Below are 17079 nucleotides of genomic sequence, written 5' to 3'. Positions count from 1 at the left end.
CCAGGTCGTTCTTAACAGCACACAGGATTTTACATGTCTAATGTTTAATACATGTAATGCATTTTCTCTCAATTGCTTCTTCCTTTTTTGCTTTTATTTGGCTGGGCCAAAGCCAACCTCGGAGAGAGGAATATCACCACGTCAAGATCTGGAAACAGTCAGTATGGGCTTAAGGACAAAAGCGCCAAGATCTTAAGGAACCTCTTCTCCTGGTGAGCAGTCAAGTTTTAATCCGACCCCACCAGGATTCCGACGTTGTACAAAAAACAAAAATCGCTTAAAAAAAGTCAGCTCAAAGGGGACCCCACCACCAACTTCCTCATTTCCAAAGGAAAGGCCGCTCCCACGAGAGAGCCCTCGCACACAACTATAGCTCATGGGGTCCAACCTGTACCTCGCGTGCAGTGCCAGAAGCTTGGCACGCACATTGCGCGCGCCCAGGAGGCGGCTCCGGTCGCTGGGCACGGAGCGGATCAGGCACGATGCGCTCGCCTCTCCTTCCAGCCCAGCGCTTACGGATGGGGCGGACGCTGCAACCCCCGGTCCTGTGTCCTAGCCTGGCCTTGGATACTGCTGTGGTGGCAGGAAGTCCCCGGGAACTACAAATCGAGGCATGCTGGGAACATTCCCCTGCCCCTCCCAGGAAATGTCCTTTGTCCAGCCCTACAGGAAGCCCCAGTGAGGAGTCAGCCGGGCAGCCAGCCAGTGGGCCAGCCCGTCTGCCAGCGAGCCAGGCAGCCAGCGGCCGCGGTAGCGCCGCCGCGGAAGCAAGAGGGCAGACGCGCCGCGGTGCGGGGCTCGGGCCAGGGCGCGCGGTGCCCTCGTCCTCCCGCGCCCGCCGCACCGCAGGTAGGAGCGCGGCTGTGGCTGGGCTCGTCCGCCGCTGCAGGATGGGGCTGCTAGGAGCCGACTTGGCCACTGCGGGGACTGGGTGTGCGCCCGAGAGCGCGGGCTGGACCGCTGGGCAGTGTTGGCCCCGCACAGACAGGACCGTTGTCTGCGCCCCCGGGGCGCAGGGTCCCAGGGCGCTGGAGGTGCTCTTGCGACCCCAAAGTGAGAGCTGAGGTCCCTCCGGGTTCCTTGGTGAGGGGCGGGGAGAGGAGATTGAGATTTGAGGGAGGAGACGGCGCTGAGAGAGGGAGCCAGACCGTCCCACGGCCCACCGAAGGGGGCATCAGAGACCCTCGGAAAAACGGAGCCAGGGAGGAGCTTGCGAGGCCAGAAGGTGGTGAAGGGCTTTGTGTGGCGCTGTGCACCCGGACGCACTGCGCTCCTCTTGCCTTGTCTGCTCGTGCCCCTACCCTCACTGGGGGACAAGAGGTGGGCGTGGGGACTTTGAGAGGGGCCGCGGGTCATCTTGCGTCCTTGTGAAATGCATTTCTTCCTTTTCTTCCCCCTCCATTTTGCCCGACTCGGGTTAGCATTTGGGGCTTCGATCAGACTGAGCAAATGGCACAATAAGCTCGGGTGGGTGGAAGCAGCACGCAACCTAAGGGTCGTAGGCTCCCTCTGGGGAGCTTCTCCCGCAGACGTCCTCCCAGTCAGTGGCAGCACTGTGGGTAGTGCTGGCACCTCCCCTCACCGTGGAGGGTGAGGAGGGCGAGTGAGAGGCCGAGGGGCAGCAAAGAGACCGGTGCGGAATGTACTTTATGGCCAGTACTCATAATGGTCAGGCCGTGAGAACTGGGTTACTGCTTACTCGGAGACCTTCCAGTTTCCCTTTTCTTAGGTGCCCACCACCCATAGTGAATCAGTAGCCCTCTCCCCGAGCTCTAAACTGGCTTCCATTTGGTTATGTATCCCTGCCCCCGGAGTGGGCATATTTGTCAACTTATGGTATGGCCGGAGTCCTCCACATTTCCTACGGCTGTGTAACCTTTCTTCCATGAGACTGAGTGTGGAAAACGCTCCTGGATAATGCCTAGCAAGTTAATGATCTTTCAGAGCTGTGATGGATGAACGGGCAGCCCTGAACACAGCCCAAGGGTGGGTGTGGTAACAACTCACCTGGCCCAGGGAGCCTCTGCTTCTGCCTCCTGCGCTCCCACTTGTCTCAAAATGTTTTCCATCTCTTGAGGCAACATACAGTTGTTAGCTAATATGGAATACATTTTAAGAGGCAAATGAACCTTTAAAAATGTCACTTGAATGAGGAGGCAGAAGTATGGAACCGCCTAGTAAGGGTGGAGAGAGAGAGAGAGAAAGAGAGAGAGAGAGAGAGAGAGAGAGAGAGAGAGAGAGAGATAGAGAGATAGAGATAGAGATAGAGATACAGATACAGATAGAGATAGAGATAGAGATAGATCTGGAATAGATGATGTAGGGAGAAACAAAACATTTGCCATCAGATCTGAAGTAAGAGTGGAGTTGTCCAGGCGAATGGTGTGAGGATGGTGGAGAGCGGGAAGGGGCCCTGTGCATTTAAAATAAATGTGGTCTTGGCTGGACCACACTGGCTCACTGTGTTGGAGATTTTTTTTTTATTTTTTAAAATCTGATGCCAGAAGTTCAGCCTGGCCCTAGAGAAAGTAAGATGGCACTAGATGGAACCAGGATCATAACAGGGAACTCAGGCTGTCTATTTCTTATGTGGCACAAGGCAAACATAGATAGTCTTCAAAAGCTACAAGGTGGTAAGTAGATACGAATCATAAAGCCCAGTGGAGAGAGCTGGATGAAGTAGAGAAGGACGACCTCACTGAAGGCTGAATGACTAAGGCTAATGGATTTGAATCACAGTTCCTTCGCCTCCCTCCCATGCTCTTTGCATTTCCTCAAAATCTCCATGTTTGCCTAATGTCTGTGGTTCAGTGAAGGGAAGGAAAAAGGGTAAAGACTGACTACAAAGATGATAATTTGGGGCTGAGGATGTGACTCAGTGGTAGAGCTCATGCCTTGCATGCACAAGGCCCTGGGTTTGGTTCCCAGCACCCCCCCCCCCCAACTCTGCTAAAGATGATACATTAAGGCAAGAAAAGAGCTTGTATGTTCATGTAGAAAGAAAGCAAAAAGCTGCAGGGCCAGTAAGAGGCCTGAATGTGGTGGTGCATGCCCGTAATCCCAGTGTTTCTGCAGGCTCACGCAAGACGATGGAGTGTTTGAGCTTATTCTGGGCAGTTTAGTAAGACCCTGTCTCATAATAAAAAGTAAATTTGAAAGCCTGGCTGGGGATGTAGTTCAGTGTGAAGACCCTGGGTTTAATTTCTTATACTGAAGAAAAAAAGAAAAAGTCAGGCCTAAACCTATGCCAATGCCATATGGATTTTTTTTTTTTTTTATGTCTAATAAGGTCCTGGTTCCGTTTTCTTTTCTTTTTTACAGGTGTCTGAATTCCACAGAGTATTTAGTGTTAATTTAATCAACAAGGCCCCTCTTTCCTTTGGCATTCAAAACCCTTCACAATTCCAGTGCCTAACTAGCTCTATTCTCCTTTGAACCTAAGCTACCTTAAATTATCTACCTGTCTTTGCAGTAAACAGCTTCCCATTTTCAAATGTATCTAGCATTCTCAGAACCCATGTGACTCAGGTGGAGCTGAACTGAGTGCCTCTTGAACATCCCTGCATTGCCCCTAATGATTTTTGCCCAAATTGTAGTCTACCTGATTTGTACCCTGTGCAAGTCTGAATTAGTTTTATCCTCATGGTACTTTGTATTATTTTGTTGACATTTGTTTTAGTCTGTCTCTAGTATTCATCTTTTTGTTGCTTTAAACTGTAAATCCTTCAAAGTCAGTGTTTATGTACTTGGCACTTTATACCTAGCAAGTACACAAAGGCTGTTTTATTTGAAAAACATGAATAAAAGAGGGCATGTATACATCTTTCCCTTCTGGAGAAAAAGGGATAGAGCCTTTCTAGAAGACCTAACGTCTCCTGTACGTGACAGACTGAAGCTTTTCCTTTTGCTTGAATAGGAGATCCTAAAAGGATCTCATTCACGAAGTGTTTTGAATTTTTAAAATTTTTATTAGTACATAATGATGACATTTATCATGAGAATTTGATACATGTACATAACACATCTGAATTCTTTTTACGTCCCCTTTGGAAAAGCTTGTTGAAGAGCTTCTTTGCCAGCTCCACACTGCAAACTGTATGGCAGCATAGGCAGTGGAGTCCAAATGAATAAAGAATGGTCTTCATCTTTCTCTTAGAATGAAGAGGATACCTTTCCTTTTGGATGTTAATGTGCCCCTTAGAAAGCAGCAGTACAAAGATTCTCCTGCTGTTTGCAGGTAAACCAGCTATTTACCAGGTCTCTTCCATTTTTACATCCCCAGTTATTTACCAGGGTTAAAATATAGCACCCAGAATTGCAAGACAGATCCTCAAACTTTCTTTCCCTGAAGACTTTGCAGTTTGTTAGTCCCTCTCTAAATGTGCAATCTTTCTTGCTCTTTTTTTGTGTCCTTACAACAGTCATCCTTTATTGAACATCTGTATTTGAGCTATTTTTTTTTTTTTTTTTGGTTTTTCTCTGGTACCAGGAACTGAACTCACGACCTTGCGCTTGCCAGGCAGGCGCTTTTGCCGCTGAGCTAAATCCCCAGCCCCTGTATGTGAGCTATTAAACTAGATAATTTACTTATGTTGTCTCATTTCATCTGATGACTGACATTATTTCCATTTGAGTAATTAGAAAATTAGAGCTCAGAGAGAAGTTAAGAAACTTGCCTAGATTCCCAGATTCTGAGCTGGAGAGAGATTGGAGATTAGGGCTCTTAACTGCCAGGACTGTTCAAAATTTGATTTCCATGGGGGGAAAAAAACCCTGTCAGATCTGTCTCTTCCTTCTTTGAAGTCCTCCACTTTTCAGGTTTTCTACCAGGAACATTGATGGGCCTCTAAAATTATCCTAGTGCATCTCAGTCTGAGAAGCAGTGTTTTTTTAAAAAAAATTCATTAGTTTCATACCCTGGCCATCAGTTAGAAAAGCCAGGTTCACAATCCCTAATACCTTTGGACACAGAACAATGTGCCTGGAATTCTTTTCTTTTTGCCCTTCCAGCCTGTCTGAGTTCTATTATGTTCCTTTCTCCAGCCATATCACCTCTTCTGGGTAACATTTCTTGACCACACCAAGCCACTCTTATCCTTTCCTCTACCTTCTTTCATTGCCTGAAATCACCCTGGGGTCATTGAAAGAAGCAGAGCATAACATGGTATGTGGTGGGCTTTTACAAACTGTGTCAGTGGTGAGCTGGTCATGAGTAAAATGCAGAAATGTGGATATGAAACACTACTTTCTATTGCAGAAGAGAGATCAGCAGAAAGGATAATGACTTTCTGAGTTAATTTTCACCTTTCTCCTGTGACTGCCAAAAGAGTTAAGCACTCTGTGGAAGTATGCCAGAGTAGGTCTGTGTAGTGCTGAATTTTTATGTGTTTGAGTGACACCAGCACCAAATGATGACAGTATTGAATGATTTTAGGTGGCATGGGTGGAACTGCTGCTTTAGTACTTTTCCCCCAGCTGTCATACCCACCTTTTGCCAAAGCTTCTAGGAAAGGTTTTTTTTGCTATACATCTGAGAAAATCAGAGGGATTCCCTGACTGTAGGTGTAGAGGGGGAACAGACAAACAAAGGGTGAGGTAAGGAAGGAAGATAATTCCATTTTCATCTCTGATGTCACCTCTGAGACAGTGTCAGGTTAGTGTGGGATATAGCTGTGGGCTTAATTAATGTGTTGGTGGGGGATGGTAAAAGAAATCAACAGCCTCTTCTCTTTGGGTGGAAGAAACTGTCGCCTGTGAGGTTGAATGTGCCTCCTGAAGCTGATTAAGCCTTCCTTTCCTGTGACCATAGGGAAGCCAGAACTTTGAAAGCCTTGGCATAAATACAGTGTGCCAAGAATTGTTATAAGCACATTATACATTAGTCTTTTGTTGTTATTCTGGTACGGGGAATTGAATCCAGGATCTGGCTACATCCCCAATTCTGCATTTGTCATTTTAAAGGAGACAGTTTATGGGATTGTTACTTCTGGGTGGCAAATCATGTTCTGTGCATCCGTAGGCAGCAACAGTATTCTAACCAGGTGTGCTGAGGTGTGCTGGAGGGGCATATGCAATACTGCAGATGTCTCCTTCCTGTACAGGCTCAAGAGTGAGTCCTGTTGCTAAATGTAGTAAGGGAAAAGGCATTTTAGGCATATGTTGTCTAAGAGCTTTATGAATCTCACCATAAATTATAAAACAGAAGGTATTCTTTCTGGGTTTTATTTACTACAAAACACATTACTTTTGTCTCAGTGCCCATGCATATTCATGTGGTTAGCACGTTGCTGTTTGATACTTGATGAGATTTAGGTGCAGGAAATTATAGGAAGAAGACTTTCCAGTTGTTGAATGTTTTTTTTTCCTATACTTGGGAATCTTTGTGAATATCAAAGAATCACATTTCTCCTCTAATTTTTTGGTAAACTCTTGCCAAGTATTGACAGTTTTTCTGGAAGTAGGAGGTGGCTTTGAAAGTTGGACTTCAAAAAAAAAATTCTGTTAGAATCTCTATAATTCTATTGGTATCTCTATAACACAGAATCTGAAATGATGGGGAGTGTCTTAGTTATTTTTCTCTTGTTGCTGAGAAGTTATTTTTCTCTTGTTGCAGAGACAAAATACCCAGCATCCAAAGTTAAAGGGGGAAAGATTTATTTAGTTTACAGTTTGTAGAGGTTTCAGTCCATAATTGGCTGGTTCCAAAGTAAGGTAGCATGGCAGGTATTGCAGAGAAAAACAGTTCATGGCAGGCCAAAGGTAGCAAAGCAACAAGGAATGACCACAGCTCTTTCTATCCCTTGCATCTTATCCAGTCTACTTAGAGCAGGTAGCACTCACACCCTTAATCCTTGTGTCTTTGATCCTAGCATTATACCACGAATCAATTCCAGCATCACATACTTTAGATGCAGCTGCCTCTGAAAAAGCTCTACCTATGACTACATGGGGGGACAGTCTAAACATGAGCCATAACATCACACCCCTGGTCCTCCAAAGATTCATATACATTCCTTTATGCAAAAGGCATTTAGTTCATCTCCAAGAGTTGCCAAAATCCTTGCAGTTTTGGCTTTGCTGAAAAGTTCAAGTCCCAGATCTCCTGTAAGATTTAAGGCAAACTCTTTGCTGCAATCCCCTGTACAAATGAAAAGAAAGTTAAACACTTCTCATGACACAAGATACACTTTTCTATTCCAAAAGTTATAAATGGGGATAACAAGGAATGGGAACAAAGCAAGACCAAAATCCAGTAGAGCAAACATTAAATCCCACAGTTCCACTTCCAGCATTCCCAGCAGTGTGTGGCAAGCTGTAAACTCCAAAGGGCTTGGGTGACTATCCTTCCTGTACAGCCAGTGGTTGCAACTCCCATGAATTCTCTCTTGGGCCAGCTCTGCTCCCTCCTTGCAGTTTTCCTCAAATGACCTATGTTCCTGGTTTCTCCAGATTTGGGGAGCACCTTTGGCTTCACACTCACAGCTTCACCCACTGCCTTCCCAGGGACACACTGCCAGGCCTTCCAGGCCTTCTTCTGAAATCTGGGTGGAAGCCTTCCTGACCCCACAACACTTGCATTCTTCATGCACCTAAAACTAGTACCACGTGGATAACAACAAGGTCTGTTGCCAGCTGGAACAGTAGCCGGGCTTTCTTCTCTCTTGGCTGTAGGAGTTGAGTGTCTGTCAACCAATTCCTGAGGAACAACTTCCGTAGGCTGGCAGCATTCTGGAAGAGCTTGGAGCTCTGTTTTTAAAGGAAAGTCTTCACTTTTGCAATTTTGAGGCTACAAAGGGTAGAGTCCTGCTGCTTCTTGGGATGACTTCAGGCCATCTTTTCTATTCTCCTCTTCCTTCCCAGCGGTCAAAATCCCCTCTGCTTTGTCTTAGCAGTCCACAGCTTTACTGGAGTTTCCTTTGTGGCCAAACTCAAAACATTTTAAATCATTCTGCTGAGCTCTTTGCTCTTGATTTTCTACATGAATCTGGCTAAAAGCTCCCAACTGTAGCTGTGCCACCACCTGAACATTAGACTGCCTTCACATTTGTTCTTCAAGATTAATTAGTCTGCTGCCCTTAATTTCAGTCTCAGGCAAAGTCTGGACTTGAGCAAAATGCAGACAAACTTTTTGCCAGGGCATAACACCATCATCTAGAATCTAATGGTCAGTGGAGTCCTTCGAGTAGAAATCTGAGCTTTGTCTTTACTGGCAGCATTTCTATCTGCATTCTGGTCTTCTGAAATCTAACTAGAATCTCTCATCAAGTACAGCTCAAGGTGTTCCAACTTTACTTTTTCAGCTGATATCTCCAAGACTTTCTAACTCTTCCTCTTCCCAAATGCCAGTTCCAAAGGCTCTTGAGCCGCCTGGCCAGGTAATGTCACAGCAATGACCCCACTTCTCTGGCACCAAATCCTGTCTTAATTACTTTTCTCTCATTGCTGAGACAATATACCTGACACTCAACATTAAAGCTTGCAGTTTGTAGAGGTCCAGAGTTGTGTGGCTCCAAGGCAGGGTGACATGACAGACAGGCATTGAAGAGAAGAACAATTCATGACCAGCCAAACATAGCAAAGCAACAAGGGATGATACCAGCTCTTCTTATCCCTTGTATCTTATCCAGTCTGCTTAGGGAAGGTAGCCCTCACACCCTTAATCCTAGTGTCCTTGATCCTAGCATTACACCATGAATCAATTCCAGCATCCCACACTCTAGATCCAGCTACTTCTGAAAAAGCTCCACTTATGACTGCATGAGGCTTTGAGGGGGGGCATCTAAATACAATTTGTAACAGGTAGTATGTGGTAAGTGTTCAATAAATATTGTTGAATGAATGACTACATATATATTAGATATAGATAGATTTAGATATAGAGATATAGATGATACAGATAGAGGTATGTAACTTGTGCAGTGTCACGAATTGAATCCTAAGCCTTCTACATAATAGGCAAGTGCTCTGTCATTGAGCTCTGCCCCTACCCCAGTCCCCCACACCCACACTTTTTGCAGCATCGGAGATCAAACCCAAGGGTACTTTACATTCAATTATGTCTTTAGCTCTTTTTATTTTCTTTTTCCTTTTTGAGACAGGGTCTTGCTATGCAGTTCAGGCTGGCCTTGAACTCACTTTGGAGCCCAGACTAGTCTCAAACTGACAAAGATCCTCCTGCCTCAGCCTCCTGAGTGCTGGGATTACAGGCGTGTGCCACCACACCTGGCTAACCTTTTTAAAATTTGAAATAAATTCTTGCAAAATTGTACAGGCTGGATTTGAACTTGCAGTTCTTCTGCTTCAGGCTCCTGGGTATCTGGAATTATAGGAGTGGGCTACTGTGCCTGGCTAGTGTGGTGCTGCATGCCTTGGGAAGCTGAGGTAGGAGGATCTCTTCAAGTTCAAGACCAAGTTTGGTGCATTCTTAATGTAATAACATTGCCACTTTTTTTTTACCATGAGGTATGAGAAAGGACATATGCTTCAAAACTCTGTATGCTGGTGAAATGGTTATAAATACATACATACTACATATAGCTTTTCAAAAATGGATTTTATTTTAAGAGCAGTTTTAGGTCCATACCAAAACTGAGTAGAAAGTCTGCATAGTTTTGTCTTTTTCAGGATGTCATGTTGGAACTATATAGTATGTAGACTTTTTATACTTGCTTTATATAGTTTATGTATCTGTTAGAAATAGTTTATGTATCTAGTTATCTATTTAAGGATATTTTGGTTGCTTTCAAGTTTTGGTAATTATAAATAAAGCTGCTATTAAAATTTGTGTTCAGGTTTTTGTGTGAATGTACTTGTTTGGGTAAATACCTAAAAGTATAATTGCTGGATCATGTGGTAAGATGTACTTGGAACAGTGTCTTCCAAAGTTGCTGTGACTTTTCATTCATTACAGTATTAAATGAAAGCACATTGCTGTACATTTTTATGAGCATTTGGCATCTTCAGTGTTTTGGATTTGGGCCATTTGAATAGGTGGGTCATGGAATCTTGCAGTTACTTTGCAATCCTAATGGTATAGGATGTTGAGCATCTTTTCAAATGTTTATTTACCATCTTTTGGTGAGATTTGTGTTCAAATCTTTTCCCTACTTTTTGATTGGGTTATTTGTTGTTGGATTTTAAGAGTGTGTGTATTTTGGATGACAGTTGTTTATCAGTATGCTTGAAAGTATTTTCTTAGCTTATTTTCTCATTCTCTTGCTGTGTGCTGTGTTTTTAGATATATGAACTTCTGTCATATATTTCTGTTGTGGGAGGTGTATGTAGTGAATTGACAACTAGTGGTCATCTTAGAACCCCCAGCTGAACTGAGTAAGCATGGTGCTGGGTGTGGGAGGCCCACCTGAGGATTGTTGCCAGCAGATAAGAGGCAGAACTGGAGAAGAAGTTAGGCTGTTGGGAGCTGAGAAGAGGCTGTTGGGAGCTGGTAGAAGCTGTAAGGAGCTGTTGGTTCTTTTGGAGGAGCTTGTCATGCTGGCTTTCCTAATGAACGTGGCTGTTTCCATGCTCTGAGGAGCTCGGGACCTTGTTGGCACTGAGAATAGCTTTGGTTCACTTTGGGGGAGTTCTGGTCCCCACTTTGAGAATCGCTTCCTGGCTCCAGAGGGGAAGATGGTGCACTGCCAGTCTCCGGAACTCAGCTGTTTTCACCATTGGAGAGCTCGGGACCTCACTGTTGCTGAGGATGGCTGTGACACTTTTCAGGGTAGTTCCAGTTCTTTGCGTGTCACTTCCTGGCTCCAGTGCAGATCCCTCAGCCTGCTAGCACAGATCCTTCATCCCACTGGCACAGACTTTCCAGATTCTACCACTGACCTTTGGCCCTTCCCAGTGCAGATCCGTGAAACAGGCCTGCATGAGACATTGTTGTGAGCTCTGGGCCTCCAGTTGGATTCGTGGGAGGCACTGTTATGGGCTCTAGGTATTCAGCTGGACTCATGTCGAACATTATTGCGGGATCCAGGTCCTCAACTAGATTCCTGGTATGTGGCCAGATTTCTTGCACCCTCTTGTATATGATTCTTTGGGTGACAAATATAAATAATCTTGTAAAATATATGTCCTGTGTTATATTGTTCCCCTTGCAAAATAAGCCCCAAACCATGACAGTATATATGTGCCAGATGTTTTAACATAAAACCATTTTACTCCAAATATGGGAAGCTAGAGTGTGAAATAGACTTGAAGAAATACCACTCATTACCTGTTTTTAAAAATAAGGTAAATGTCATTTAAGATTAACCAGACTACAGCCACAGCCTGAACTAACCTGGGAGCAGTTACCATAGCCACGCCCTTATATCTGTTTTCCACCTGCCTAATAGGTACTGGTGTTTATTGATTAAATTAGTGGTTTGCTGGATATTTCTGGTCACTCCTTCTTAAATGGTATATAATCGTTACAAACTTAAAGAGAGCCTATGTTTGCTTCATAGCTTAATTCTCTACCCTTAGGAAAGAGTTTTCTAGGCTGATGATTGTATATAGGTCAGATTTTAAAACAATCAATGACTTCCTGGTTGTACTAAGAAAAACAAAGCAAAACAAACTAACAAACAATCCTTGAAAACCTCCAGAGAATAAACCTGAGTCCGAATAGACATTCTTCATGTTAAATATAAATTTTTCCTGTGTTTGAATGTGCTCCCTGTTTTCCCCCTGTCCCACCAACTTCTTGCCTTGTATGACTTTGAAAAGGTTGAGTGACCTGGAGCAGGGAATACGGGAACATTTTCCACCCTGGGCACAGCTCCAAGCCACCTGTGCTCTGCATAGCTGAAGCAAGGGTTAAAGGCTTGGGGAGGAGGAGGGTTTCACACAGGGCCATTTGATGCAAGCATGAGGTGCTGACATTTGACCTAGGGCCACAGATTGCTTTGAAGCATATTCTAACTTTTGAAGCTAATTGCCACTTTCTGTCATGACTGCTTCTTGAGCAGAATAGTTAAGTATGCTTGGCTCCTGGTGCTGAGAAGTTATTGGATCCAGTTAGGGGAGCTAGGTTTCCGTGGCTCTGCCTTCCCTGATCAGATCTTGGCCAGATCACTAGATTTCTGAGTTTTGTTTTTGTTTGTTTGGTTTTGCAGTATTGGTGATTCAACTTAGGGCCTTCATACTGAATTACATCCCCAGCTCATTTTTTAATTTTCAGTCAGGGTCTTGCTAAGTTACCCACATATTGTGCTCAAAACTTGCCACCCACTTGTCTCAGCCTCCCAGAGTGCTGAGATTATAGGTGTGTGCTACCAGGCCCAGTTTAAATTTCCTAGTTTTGTTAGTTCTTCCTTTTGAGACTGAGGAGAGAAATAATTATGCCTAACTTTATCCATTTCAAGTTGGGAGCCGGTAGGAGGAGAGGGCAAGCCAACAGTAAGATATGATCTATTAAAAGAAAGACATATTTCTTGAGGAGGGACAGTGTTGTGAGAGAGGAAAATAGTGCCTTCTGTGGAGTCAGAGCAGCCCTTTTGTCTGGGGTTAAGGGAAGAAAGAGAGCTGTGGGCTGCAGTTTAAATTCTTGGGCTGTATCCTCTGGCAGAATGTTTAGGGGTTTCTGAGCATGGGAATAAGTGAGTAGCAACTGCATTTTAAAATTGGTTCCTCAACAACAAACATGTAGGCGCATGTAACTAGAAGAACTGCTTACTGCAAGGATCGTGGCAAGAAATGGACAACAACAGCAAACAAAACAAAACAAAAAATAAGAAGAGAAAATTCAAAGGAAGGATGTAGCAACTGATTTGACTGAAAGGGGTGAGGACAGGTCAAAGTTGACTCCAGGGTTTTGGGTCTCAAAACAAAGATGGCATTAACAGAAATGGACACTGTTAGGAGGAGCTGGTTTGTAGGGATTAGGGAAGAGAACTAAAACTTGTATTTTTGGTATGACCTGGGTCAGATATATACATTACAGATCATGATTTGTTTAGTCTTTACAGTGACCTTTCAAGATAGCTTATTTTTGCAGTTTTTTCTCCCCAGTATTAAGGATTGAACTCAGGGCTTTTGTTCTGAGCTACACCCCCAGCCCTTTTATATTTTGAGAGAGGGTCCTCCTAAATCGCTAAATTGCCCAGTTTGGGATTGAATTTATGATCCTTCTGCCTCAGCCTCCGAGAGTGCAGGGATTACAGGTGTGTGCCTCCATCCCTGGCTTGTTTTTACACTTTGTGTGGAGGAGGTGACTGAAACTTGAAGTGAAATAACAGTCCTGGTGGCATCCAGTGAGAAGGTGGCAGTTTTCTTCATGAACCCAGGCCTTCTGGCTCCATAGTACCCCCTTTTCTCCTTGTTTCAGTTGCCTCTGTCCCTTGTCACATGGACATGCTGAGTGACACTTTAGGATGGAAAAGGACACTCAGGTTCCTCGGTTACAACACTGGGGCATCAATAGGAAAGTGAATCTGGAGTGCAGGCTGGGGTTTGGGGAAAGGTTCAAATTTGTGAAGCCCCTGAACAGAGGAGGTATTTATTTAAAACTAGAGGAAGAAGTGAAACAATTGAGATAAGAACAAGAAGAAAATGTTCAGAGGACCTTTGACAGTGACTTGTTTTAGAAGTTAAAAAAGGGAGCTAGGATACAGAGTGAAGGAGGAGGTGAATTAGGACAGTGAGTCTCATGGATGCCCAAGCAAGGAGAGAATTTCCAGGGAAAGTGTCTCCACTGGAACCCCAAGGAGAGCTGCTGAATCTGGATTATATGCCAAGCATCTTCAGTGTTGATGGTGACATCAAAGGAGAACAGGCCACTGGATTTGGAGAACAGAAAAGTAAAGCTGATGTTGATGTTATCCTGGCTTACTAAATGTGAGCAGTTGCCACACATGCAGAGCTGGCTCACACTTGGAAAGCCAGCTTGTGGGGAAATGGTGTGTGTGGTGGTGACAGCAGCTTTTACCAGGGCTCATTGCAAGTTTCTCTCCTTTTCCTAGTAGCTTATAAAATTTGTCTGGTTAAAAAAAAAAGTGCTACAGGAAGAAGTTAAGAAATTTAATTACTTTAATGATTAGTTTTAGACATTAAAAAATACTGCAGGATGAGGAAGTTTCTCTTTTTAATGAGAAGGTTTCATAGTTTGAGCAAAAGACTGTCTTTAAACATACTTTTGGGGCAGGGGGTATAGGTCAGGTGCTTGTCTGTCGTGCCTGAGGATCTGGGCTCTATCCCCAGCACCACAAAAACAAACTCCAGATTCTTTTGAAATGGCCCAGCCTATACTATCTATATAGCTTTGTGTGTTTTCCTCTCTCTCTCTCTGTTTTTCATATACTATACAAAGAACTCAGTTATTTATGATGATACTTTATTAAGTGAGTGCTAATTCAATCAACTGCTTTTTTACTAGCCAATAAAATGATCTGTGTTTTTCTAGTGAAAGCAATAGATAATCCAAAAATGTGTTAAATCAGAGACTATTTCAGAGGGTCACATGAAAAGTTCAAACACTATTTTCTGCTTTTTAGAGGAAAAGTAATTAAAATCACAGTAGAAAAAAAAAACTAGCAGGGGTCTGGAAGAGAACAAAAAAATAGGAAGATGGAGGATAGTGGCTGAGAAATATTGTCACTAAACTCAGGGCACCAAACTCATAAATATGACAGAGATAGTTGGAAGAAAATCTGATGAAGGGGAGATCATACAGAAAAGGATCAGGTAACCTGAATGGTAGTCCCTGCTCACCAACTCACTGTCTTTGTGAGTTCCAATGAAGTATTTATCTTCTTTTGTCCTTATTTTTCTCATCTGGAAAACAAGGTATCCTTTAAAGAACTTTTCAATCAAAAGTGATGAGACTTTCTCATCATCTATGGGTATCTATTCTTTTAGCAAACCAGTTTGTAGTTGCCTGCCTCTGCCACTTGGTCCATTCTGTTCAGGCTCTTACACAGGGATGGCAAAGCTATTGAAGCAGGAGCAAACATATTATGGAAAAGAGCATGGGTGTGAGAACAGTGTTTGTTGTCAGGAGCTCTGTTGGATGAGCTGAGAGTCCATGATCCTGAGGAAGACTTTCTTAACTTGCTGTTAATTGTAAACTGGGTCTCCTTATCTTGCAGAGTTTTGTGCAACTTTTAGAATCCCCTTCTTTACCCAGGTGTTCCTATGAGCTTATTTGAAGGCAAGATGACTTTGCTAACACTTTGAAGATTTGTTAGGAATAAGTCGGTAATTTCGGTCAAATTTTAATTCTTTTTCTTTTGAGAAGAGGATTAACTAACAAAGCATCTTGTGTACTGAGAAGGTTATGGTTTAATTAATATGAATTGACTCACTGCCCAAATAAGCAGCTGATAGGAGCTACAAACCGAGGGTCAAACTTATCAATCAGATACATCCCAGAGAAACAGTGTGTTAGACACCCGATGAGCAATTTACCTCTCTCTCAGTGCACTTGCCCACCACACAAGGGATTAAGGAGTGAAAATCAGGTGAATTAATGATGCCAGGAGGTGCACATCACCAGTGTGAATTAGCTAAGCACCATAGGGTTTGTTGGGTTAAGTGTCAAGGAATGACCAACAAAGTTGAGATACCAGTGATTTTGGCTCAAGACTGCTGTTACCTGGTGTGTTTATGCGTAATTCCCATAACTTTCTGGATCTCCATTGCCTTACTCGTCTGCAAAATAGGGTGCCAGGTGAAATTATCAACTGGATCAGGCAACTGCATTTGCTAAGTCCCTCATTCTTGGAGCCTTGTTTGAAATTGCCCAAAATTGTTGTCTGTGTTACTGCCTGTTTTGGAGTTTACTGCTATTATTTTTCCCCTCCACCAGGCCAACAAAAATCTTGAGTCATATTATAGTAAAATTTGCTCTGCTCCTCTTCTCCTAAAGAACAATGTGGATCATTTTTGAAATTGTATCACAACTAGTGGCTTAAAACAGGGTTTTTGTTTATTTTGTTTTTGTTTCCTGGATCCTTTCTTAGTTGAAAGAAAATGTGTGGGCCTTCTCATCTAAGTGTCTAGTGACACATTTGTGTGAGGTTCAGGGAGTTCTTGAACTTCAGACTCAGAACCTAGCCTGAGAACGCATCATCAGGAAAACTACCGATGTTCTGTTTATACCTTTGAGTACTACTATTGATTTCTTCAGGACATGCTAGGAACTGGACCTAGGAGGGACATAGGAACCCAAACAGACTGACCCTGAAGAATGACCTAGTAACTGTAGTGCCCCAGTTGTGAATGAGCCCAAAACGTAAACTCCTCCTTCAGACAGAAGCATTTGCTGGAGGCAAGCTATGTCCTGTGATGAGTCCTGTACACCCACTGAAATGGAAAATAACCATGAAATTTCAGTTTCTAAAGTAAAGTGGGAACAAGTCTTTTAGCTGTTCTTTGTACCGTGGTACTAGTAAGTTTGGCATCCTCCAACTTTCCCTGAGCAGGACACTATCTGCATATAGAAGTTCTTAAGTAGTGAGTGTGGTGGTGCGTGCCTGTAATCCCACCATTTTGAGAGGCTGAGGCAGAAGGATGGCAAATTTGAGCCCAGCATAGGCAACTTAGTGAGTCTCCGTCTCAAAAAATAAAAGGAGTTGGCATGTGGTAGAATTCTCCTGTAGTAGATACTTAGTATTGCAACAAACAAGCAAATAAACAACAAACAGCAAACAAAAAGCTCTCACATTAGGATAGTAAAGTACTTCTGTTCATGGTAGGTTCATTTCATGGAGATACTATTTTCACAAATCTCTATTGTGTTTTCCTCTTTTTTTTTTTTTTTTAATCTATACACACTCTTATATTTCTCTTCTCCTTAGATCAGTCTGGGTATGACCAGTTACTGATACACTTAATATGTCGGACACTTGCATCACTCCTTTAGTTTGTCCTGGAGTTAAAACATTTCCTTAACAGAGCTGTCACAGTTTGGACTGCTGACTGCATTTGTTTCCCTTTGGTTTGGAGTGTAGGCTTACTCATTTTCAATTTGGAAATAAACAAGCACTAGCTGACAGCATCTTCCTTTGAGTTTTTTGATAATATAAAAGTAGAGGAAAGTGGAAACAGGATTCTATTTTGGACAAAACAGCTATTCCTATATCATGAAAAAGG

At 43.3% G+C, this 17079-nt stretch overlaps 1 protein-coding gene across 3 annotated transcripts in view; it reads left to right on the top strand.

The window, feature by feature from the left end:
* The first annotated feature begins 675 nt into the window (after window positions 1–675).
* Znf697 (zinc finger protein 697) overlaps window positions 676–17079 on the top strand; it is a 33305-nt gene continuing 16901 nt past the window's right edge. The window contains exon 1 of one of the 3 annotated variants that reach the window (XM_005389086.2): window positions 676–849. Coding sequence is in view for 1 of the 3 variants with exons in the window: in XM_013516560.1 (XP_013372014.1) it covers window positions 13740–13787 (48 nt within the window). In the remaining 2 variants the exon portion in view is untranslated. Of the gene's footprint in view, window positions 850–4153; window positions 4238–13432; window positions 13788–17079 lie in introns of those variants that run through there. The other 2 variants (XM_013516562.1, XM_013516560.1) reach the window with 2 other exon arrangements.

The sequence above is a fragment of the Chinchilla lanigera genome, unplaced genomic scaffold (genome assembly GCF_000276665.1).
Source record: "Chinchilla lanigera isolate Chin_1 unplaced genomic scaffold, ChiLan1.0 scaffold00034, whole genome shotgun sequence".
In the NCBI taxonomy this organism is placed as follows: Eukaryota; Metazoa; Chordata; class Mammalia; order Rodentia; family Chinchillidae; genus Chinchilla; species Chinchilla lanigera.
Note: the sequence above shows the minus strand (reverse complement) of the source record. Positions and strands in the feature narration are given on the sequence as shown.